The sequence below is a fragment of the Dromaius novaehollandiae genome, chromosome 5 (assembly GCF_036370855.1).
Source record: "Dromaius novaehollandiae isolate bDroNov1 chromosome 5, bDroNov1.hap1, whole genome shotgun sequence".
NCBI classification, from domain to species: Eukaryota; Metazoa; Chordata; class Aves; order Casuariiformes; family Dromaiidae; genus Dromaius; species Dromaius novaehollandiae.
This window is the reverse complement of record NC_088102.1, coordinates 51,635,640-51,644,913: the sequence shown is the minus strand read 5'-3', so window position 1 is coordinate 51,644,913 and position 9,274 is coordinate 51,635,640. Positions and strand designations below refer to the sequence as shown.

At 43.9% G+C, this 9,274-nt stretch overlaps 1 protein-coding gene across 1 annotated transcript; it reads right to left on the bottom strand.

Moving 5' to 3' along the window:
* Nucleotides 1-337: 337 nt before the first annotated feature.
* On the bottom strand, nucleotides 338-7,569 carry CD59 (CD59 molecule (CD59 blood group)). Its single transcript, XM_064512804.1, has 4 exons — nucleotides 7,456-7,569; nucleotides 4,833-4,905; nucleotides 4,071-4,172; nucleotides 338-1,929 (listed from the first exon to the last, which is right to left on the bottom strand). Exons 2-4 carry the CDS (start codon nucleotides 4,894-4,896, stop codon nucleotides 1,736-1,738), a joined length of 360 nt encoding a protein of 119 aa, XP_064368874.1. The 5' UTR covers nucleotides 4,897-4,905; nucleotides 7,456-7,569; the 3' UTR covers nucleotides 338-1,735.
* Between the last annotated feature and the right edge of the window lie 1,705 nt (nucleotides 7,570-9,274).

Genomic DNA, 9,274 nt, shown 5'->3' with positions numbered 1-9,274 from the left:
TAAAATGTCACATCTCTTTGGCCTTTCCCACACAGAAACTGCACCTCTACCATAATAAGCACATTTCCCCTCATTTTCATACCATTATTAGTTTACCTAGGGCAAGGTCACTAACATTTATTGTTTCCAAGCATAACAGCTCTCCCTAAAGCAAATAATCACTCTGCAAAAAGCAACAGGCTATACGTAGCAGCCACGTCCAGGTGAGAAGTGAGAGAAACCTGACCTTCACTTATGAGAGGCTTTAGATGGGAAACACGGATGTATCTTGCAGGGAAACAGCTAGAATGCCATTCAACTGTAAATACCATGCTGTTAAATAACCACACTTTCCACATTTCTTTTTCATATTTTTATTAATCAAAGACATCACAACTTTCATTTGGAGTGATTAGACAGATCCCAGGATGTTTCTGTAGCGAAAATAAGCTTAACTAAGAGATATTACAGAATGGATTTGAAGTAACACAGCCCTATACCCCCCGCCCTTGTCATGACTGAGTGAACTGGTGTCACGGAAGCCAGGATAGCACAAGCAAAGCTGCTCAGACAGGGAAAATGCCATTGGCAACGCACCACTGCTCCTGCAGAGACAAGCAGGTACTTCATGCCAAGAGCTCCAAGATAGAAAAGGAGGATTTGTCATTAGCCCTGACTGAGAGGGTCCCTAAGTACTGAAGTATCAAAGGTCTCTCTCCATCACTATGGGTCAGAACAATGTACAGAATATTTGAGCTCTAAAACTCTTACATATACAAACTGAGCATTTTTCTTCATGCTATATATATATATATGTGTGTGTGTGTATACATATTGTGTTGGCACTTAGAGTTGCATAAAAGTCAAAATATAAAGTTCTGCAACTTTTTGTTTAATATACTTATGTAGAAGCTTTATCTGTTTTGTTTTCAACAAAACCAAGAGCTATCCACATGGGAAAATAAACTAGATGTGCCATTTAAATTCCTTAGCATTTTATAAACATTTTCAGTTATACCAAGAAATATTCAGTGCAAAGCACATGCTTAGCTTAAATCCTCAATACAGGAGGAAATACAAGCAGAACTGAAAACAGAAGTTTACAAAAGAAGCTAGTTCAGTGTTGTCTACATGCTCACAAAAATATAAAAAGAGGAAAAGTGTTCCTTGCTTATAGCGTTACTTAGCTTTTGGTTTAAGAACTTCAGATGCTTTCTCCAAAAATAACAGTACTTACAAGGTTCCATTATTCATTTGTAAAAAGGGGGGAAAAAAAGTGATACTCTGTTAGGAACAAAGAGTTTACCTAAGTTCAAACTAAATATTTCAGCACTTGCCATGAACAGTGCAACAAGTTTATACTTCAGGCCAACACTACTTATTGTCCAGTGTGCAACAAGGTAGCATCCAAAAAACAAACAAACAAAAAACCCAGAAATCTCAACCAAAAATAATTACAATTTTTCCCTTCTCACTGCATCTGCCACCCAAGTCTGCCCGGCTTCTCCACAAGGTAACACTATTTCAGAACAACATTATTTTCCCCATGCATATGGCATGCCAAAACACCTGAATTCCCTGCATCTGATAACAATATACATCTCTTCCAGATGAATGTATACAGTAATTTAACAGAAAGAACCCTAAGAAACAGAATTTAACATTACAAGGTAGTATTCCAGTCTACAGTTAGGAACTAAAAATGTGAAAATGTGTATAACTTCAGCTTGAAAGTGCAGTATACAAATCAGGGTTGTTAGAGAAGCATCCATATCACAGTAATTACAGAGGCAATACTGAAAGCTGCTTTGTTAACCCCAGTAATTGGGCTCTTGTTGCACAAGTCTCGTTGGCAGCAAAAGTAATCGAAATTATCCAACTGAAAGAATACAGCAATATCATTCACATTGCACTGGGATGTCTTCCAGCAGGAGAAAGTTCTCAATTTACCTATGAGATAAACAGATTAAGAGAATATTGAAAGTAATATGGTTTTTGGTATGGAGAAAGAATCACTGCCTAGACTGCCATATACTTGCTTTAGCTTCTTTTCATGTGTCTACAAGCTTTCAAACTTGCTTTCACTGGGAATCTGGTAGTGCAAATAGCAATAGGAAGCTGTGGTCTTGTCTTCACTGCTCTCTCTTCTGGCTCTTATCCATACATAAAACATTTCTAGTTCAAATGAAGCAGTGCTTCACACTCAAGTCAAGCGACCCACTAGGAGACAGGGTAGAGCCTGAATGTCACCACCTCTGAGGCTCCTGGCAGAGAGTGATGATGCATCATCTGTCTCAAGTTCTCTGCTAATTCACACTGCAGCTCATGCATTGACCTACAGCACTGGTGCTCATCCCCCCACCCAGATTAGAGCAAGTGGAGTAACTCCTGCTAGTTTTTGTACTGAAGGCAAGTCCAATCGGATCTGACTGGCTTCTTTTCCACATTGAATATATGGGAGAAGACAGAGTTTGAAGAGTAGGAGCATCCTCCCTCCCTTCTTCTCACTTATTCCTCAAAACACCAGAAGTTAGCCCGATTTGTCTCCCACTCATCCCTAGTTTGACACCTCAAGTACTTGACTCTCAACTCTGACAATGGACAACTACTGTAGGCTGCAAAGCATTTGCTCTGTGCTCATTTCATCAGGTTTTAGGCTCAAGAGAAAGAGCAAGAGAAAATTCTTCAGGATGCTAGTGAGAGAACAGTGTCCTGGTCCAGTAGTGTGAGAAGCCTCCTTCCACCATGCCAAGCCATGAGCTTTAGCAAGGATTGTCCTGGGCATCAGAGGAGTCCCATCCCATACTGCTTCCTGCCATCCAAAAACTGCACAGCTAAGTCTTTCTAGCACAGGGGGGACCAGTTGAAAAAGAAGACTATATCAGTTTACTCATTACTTCACTGTCAAGGGACCTGCACTGAGAAAACAGCTGCAGGAGTTGATCTAGTGCAGTATTCTAAGCTGGCAGATCCATTTAGGTACAGCTTCTGCTTATTTCCCTGCCAGACAGCCTGCTACCTATGACCACAAACATCCTTGTATACGAAGTGCAGGATGCCAAGCTGTCATTTTGCTTGGACAGCCACAGACCTCCAGCTAGATAGTCCTTAATTTCAGAATCTCTTCCTTAAAAGAAGAAATTAAATCAAAAAGATGTGTTGAGTAAATTATGATCCAAAAGAAGCTAGTGAAGACTGCCACATTTTAGCAACTACATTTTAAATAGCATGCAAAACCTCCAAGCCCATAGTGCTATAAATAAATGCTTTACAGTTACAGAGCTAGAAATGACCTTCAGCTGAGGTATCTATCTGGTGTCACATTAGCCCCGTATTCATATTAGAAATTATAAACTTCAAAATGATCACATTTAACATCATATTCAGAAAAAGTTACTTCCTCTGTGCTGTTATTTCCTCTGTGCTGTTATGACCTATTCCATTCTTGCCTCTTTAGAGATACAGTGTCTAAAGTAACACGTATATCAAACAAATGCAATATGTATTGAGTTCTTGGTAAAATCTGGTTTTCCAATGAAACTCCTGTCACCCAGAGGGAAAAAAAAATAAAAATCAAATGTTACTTTACAACTAGAGCAGTAACTCCTATCTATGCCCCAAGTGCCGTTCATAATCTTGCTGAAATGTAGGTGACTTCACTATCAGGAAAAAAAAATTTGTCTTAAACATTTAAATTCATGGACTGAGTCTCCAGCTGCAAGCTTGTTTTGAGTTACACATGCTTTATCTTTTTTTTTTCTCAGATGTAATAAATTAAGGCAAAAATTTTGTCCTTTAAAATCAATGCTGTCTCCTGTTGTCTTTCAGATACCTTAGTTCTTTATTTTATCTGGATATACAGATATCTGCATATATTCTTGTACAAGTATAAATCAGCAATATAAATTATCATTATCAGTTCCTCAGAAGCAAAAATAAATCAACTTACTATAAGCATGACCTTCAAAACTATTCACAACCTTCTTTAGATTGATGCTAAGAAATGCATATTATGTTCAGATCAGAAGTGCACAGACAATGTAAACTGATATTACCACATTTGTTTTAGGACTGCAGGACAGTATACATACCAAATTTCATCTGCAGGCAAGTATCTTCAGTAGATAAGCAAGTACTATTGGTCTTGCACAAGGTAGGACTGTTCTCACAGTGGTAGCATCTTAGAGTAAAACCTAAGAAGATAGGGCATTATCTTTACTGAAGAATAAACTACTGAAACATTAGCAGCATTAAAAAAAAAGAAAAAGAAGAAACACTATCTGCATCTGACTGTTACAAAACACAACCTGGTTATTAAACTAAAGACTCAAGCTAAAATTTATCAGCTTTTTGTCAGTGCACGTGCGAAGACTGACAATTTTGAAAGTAAGATTTTTCAAGTATGCAGTTACATCGTTTCTAAAAACTTCCATGTTTATGTCCCTCCAGAATATGTTAAATTCCTTTTCTTCTTTTATCTCATCTTAAAAATTGCCTTTTTCAAAAGAATAGATAATGAGAGGCACTTATCAGAATTTTTTCTACCGTTGATTTTACCCCAATTCTCTTTTGTGCTATGCACCCATTTCCAGTTTATATATAAGAATATTCTACCAGCAAAACAGAACACTTTGTTGCTATATTAAGCAGCATCATATTCTGCACCCAGTTTTCTGTACTGACCAAAGACAATCAGCTACAGAAACTAAGCCCCACTTATAAGGTCACTCTCATTCCAAAACATGGTGTTAAATAATGCAGGCCTTTGTTGTTACTTTTCCTTCTCAGACTCCCCACCCCCCACCCCAGCTCCCCCTAACTTGACATTAGCAAAGAAACTCCATTATACTCACCAGAACTACAGAAAGCAACCAGAACAATGCAGACAGTTAACAGGATGCAATTCATCTTGACCATGCTTCTTCCCTGATTGGAAAACATAAACAGATTTTAAATGTTTATTATATTTAAAAACTACATGAAACAAGCAAAATGCAAGGTGAGAAATAAAAGTCTCAAGATCTGATTCAGCATTTAACTGAAGTCACTGGCCAGGAAAACTGCAGAGCTTGGAGCCTCCTGACAGGCTGTAGCTCAGGCAATCTTTCTTTCCTCTCATCATAGCGTTCAACAGGTCTAGCTAATTCAAACAGCTTCCTTTCACAAATACATGTAACAAGAAGAGGTCATTTAGGTCCTGAATGCCTCTTCTTTTAAAGTAATCCACCAGGAAATTTGCTTCTCTGGAGCCAGGCTGTACTCCATACCTTGCTCTCACAGGTTTGTAAGAGATCTATCAGTACTACACAGGCATTTGCCCCTCCTCTCCCAAAATTTCTGCTAACGATGCCCCAAAATACGCTGAAATGTTGAAATATGCAATAACTCATCATGTGAACTCAGTCATGGCTCAAGTTTTCCATAATTACTCTAACGTGTGGGAAGGATGGTGGGGTTTTTGTTTTTGTTTTGTTTTTTTCTTTAAACATAGGAGCTCCAAAGCAGAGCTTGGAATTATTAGATACAGGCTCCTGCGCACAGAGTCTTCAAATAGGACTACCTACAATAACATCTACTGCAAACTTTTTTGCAATCGCAGAAAACACGCTATTCAGATTAGGTATCAAACAGACACGGGAGTAAGAAGGGATAGGGACCGCACTTATGTTTGTAGGACATTATCACGTGCATCTTCAAAAAAGAAGCGAGGCTGGAAGTCCCAGAGAACTAAAGCAATTTAGAGAAGCTTCACTTATGGTGACTTGGCCCTAGCTGAAGATTGCAACAAAACATTCACATCATCGTTCTTGACTCTGTTGATGCTGCTGGAGTCTTTTTCTATATGCAGTGAAGAATCTAGCACAGCAGACCATAATCACTTTGGAAAAGAGTTTTTTCCTCCCAGAAGACTGTAGACTCGAAAACAGGGTTTCATAATAAAACAATACTGAAATACTTCTCAATCTGAAGTCTTGCCAACTCATACAAAACAAATGAAAACCATCAGAAATGAAAAACACATTTTTTCCTGTCTCTATTGTCTACTCCTAAGCAGGAGAGGTGAAGAAACTTAATGTGCAAGACCAGATCTTTTTCTGGGAGAAACGACTTGGCGAGAAGTCTTCCAAGAGCCAACACCTTAAGGCTCTTCCCAGTATGACGCCAAACTGCAGAAGTGCAGTTAGCCTGATGATTAAAACAACGACCACTGGGAACAGCAATCTCCCTTTGAACCTGTCGCTCTTCCAGGAGCCCTCAGTAATACACTGTTATCAGCAGCGTCCTGCAGAAAAGCAGTTTCGCCTTTGGTAAAACTAAGTCGAGGATAATATAAGGCAGATTAATAAAAATCGTCAGTGCTAGTATAGTTGGTTTGACAATAGTTACTCTACCAACGTATCCGTTTTGGCCTAATTTGGCCTAAAGGAGCGCTTTTCTTTTCCCCTGTGTTCCTGAACCACAAAGAGATGAAACATCAGTACAAGTTTAGGTTTCTCCCTTTCTTTCTCTCACCCTCCCCACCACTTTCGTTTGCAGTCAGCAACCCACCGCATAGCTCAAGGGAAACTACAGCAGAACAAAGCACAGCAAACAAGCATTTCCCAAGCCGCATCTTCCAAATTACTATTTTAACTGCCGTATCTGACCGGTCTCGGTAACACAGCGAGGGTTTATTGCACCGGTTGCAAGGCAAGTCGCAGGCGAGGGCAGAGGGGTTTCTCCGCAGTCCCAGGCGCGGCTCCCGCCTCCCCGGCCGCTACCGCAGCAAAGGGCGGGGGGGCGGGGGGGGGCGCGGTGCCGCTCCGCGCCGCTCCGCAGCCCGCGGCTGCCCCCCGCCGCTTTCTGGGATGTTCCGCGGCCGGCGGCCGCCTGGCGGGCGCCCCGGCTCCCCGCCCCCGCTTCAGGGCGCCGCATTGCGCCCAGCCGCCGCCCGCCGGCCCCGAGGAAGGGGCAGCTCCGGGCTCGTCCCGGCGGGCGGCCCTGCGGCGCACTGCGGCGCTGCCGCCCCGCCGCAGGCCCCGCCGCGGTGACTCAGGCCGCGGACACCGCGGGGGCTTCAGCAGGTCTTAGCACAGATTTCGCCCCCCCCGCCCATCCCGGGTGGGGGCAGGCGGCCGCCTCCCCCCGGCCCACCCGCGCCCCGCTGCCGCCCGGACCCCCTCGCTGGCGCCGGCCATTTTCCCGCAGCAGGGGGACTCCGGCGTGGGGGGGCTGCGGCGGGCCCCGGCGCCCAGCAGCGCCGCCTCCCCCCGCGGCAGCCGGGGAGCAGCGCGTGGGAGAACGGGGGCGAGGGGCACCGCGGCCGCGGAGCCGACGAGCGCGCCGGGGGCACCGCGGCACCGAGGGGCACCGCGGCCGCGGAGCCGACGAGCGCGCCGGGGGCTCCGCGGCCCGCGCCGGGGAGCCGAGCCGAGCCGCGCCGCGCCGCGCCGGCCAGGCCTCTCCCGGCGGACAGGCCGCCGCCGCGCCGCTCACCTGCTCCGCGAACCCGCCGCCGCGCCGAGCAGCCCCGCGCCGACTGGCAGGTCGGTGGCGTCGCCTCCCGCAGCTGCTCCGCCCCGGGGCGGAGCGCGGCCCGACCACCCCGCAGGCCCCAGCGGCGGCGTCCAGAGAGGGAGTGCGGAGTTATTTTGCTTCCCGCAGCGCTGCTTAGCCCTAAAGTCAACCGCAAATAACCCCCCAGCCAGGTTATGTTGCTGTGTTACAGCCGCTAAGACGGTCATCTCCCCCCGCGATATTACAAATGTTAAAGAAACAAGACTGATTTATGGCTTGGTCAGAGGCAAAAATCTGAAAAGCAAAAGCATATAAAAGTCAAATAAATAAAAAGCTTGTGTGTTACTGTGTGTGACTCATAAAATATTTTATGAGAATCCACCAAAACTGTCTTTATTTTAAAAGTGATATATATTAATTCAGTTAGAAACCTTTCCACTGAGGAACTTGAAACAAGGAACGTAAATGTTCAATTATGGTTAAAGTTGCCTCTGCTGCCTCTCCCCAAAGTCTTTAGCATTATAAGTGCTATTTCCACACCTCAGTCTTAAGTTTCTACTTTACATTCTTTCTACAGATGATGAAAAATTAAACAATAACAGGAGTAAACCTGGCAGTACAACAACTTAAACAACTTTTTTTTTTTTTTTGGTAAGTGCTCGTGATAGGCAAGCAGCAAAGGTTTAAGAAGCTGTTAGCTGCAGTAGCACGAGCTAGCACACCACTTGTTTGCGTTCTTCTGTAATGCGGTCATAGCAAGGAAGTGGTAGCTGCAGGTCCTTTCTGTTAAAACTACTGCATCAGCAGAATCCCTCAAAAGCTTCTGCAAAGACTATACAAATAGATTGCCAGTGTAGGCCTTCCCCCCCACCACACCAGGTCCTGCTTAATTTAGTATTTACAAGGGATGAGCTAACTTTTAACTATATGTTGAATTTACAGATGTTCAACTCCTTTGGCGTGAGAAGTCCTACTAAAAAGTCAACATCAGACGCTTAGAACATCAGTCAGAAGAAGCCAGGCTAGATCTGAACGATGGCCACTGAACAGAAGGCCAGGGCAGTGTGTTTATTACACAGATCATACAGTAGGTAGAGAAAGCTTTTAGCTGTTTGATACATTATATTGGCATCTATCAGTACACCTACTCAACACCGGCTTGCTGCATCAGCAAGTGCTGCCTTCTTCACCGTAATCTTGACGGTCAGTTCTCTCTTTCCTACTGACAATTTCTACAGCCCAGCAGTGCTGGCATACGTAACTGATGCCTTCTTTTCCTCAGTGGCCTCAGCTGTGTCACTTTTCATACCACTTGGACATAAGCTTCAGAACTTCAGGTGGGAGGAACCCTTGGCATAAGCCTTATTTCAGATGCAAATGATGGCAAGTTGCAGCATTTGCAGTAACACTGCATCTGACAGCTTTAGGCAATGTACCACTGTACTAAAAGCATCCTGAAGCAAAGGAAGAACCTTTTTCCCGTTACAAATACAGATGTCTGCTTCAATATCAGCAACAGCTGTTCCCCCATCTGGTCACCTTTTCACTTCATACATGTGAAGTTAGCAGGAGCACTCTGACGAGGTTGTACCTGGATCAGAAGCCACAAGCCTTTGCATTCGAGTGCTGAGAAGCTGATGGGATAGTATTGCCCTCCATTGTGCCTTATTCCAACAATTGGCAATAATTATATTTCACCTTTAACAACTATCCCAATCCAATATCGGGAGGGTTTTGTTATGATCCCAAGGATGAGATTAAGACACTAAAAACGGTCAAATATCGTACAACCTTTTAT

Excerpts from the sequence above, each read along its gene's own strand:
- CD59 (XM_064512804.1), bottom strand. The coding sequence starts at position 4,896 with ATGGTCAAGATGAATTGCATCCTGTTAACTGTCTGCATTGTTCTGGTT. Across the intron at positions 4,173-4,832 it reads GGTTGCTTTCTGTAGTTCTG|GTTTTACTCTAAGATGCTAC; the intron begins GTGAGTATAATG and ends CTATCTTCTTAG. Across the intron at positions 1,930-4,070 it reads TTGCCTGCAGATGAAATTTG|GTAAATTGAGAACTTTCTCC; the intron begins GTATGTATACTG and ends TTTATCTCATAG.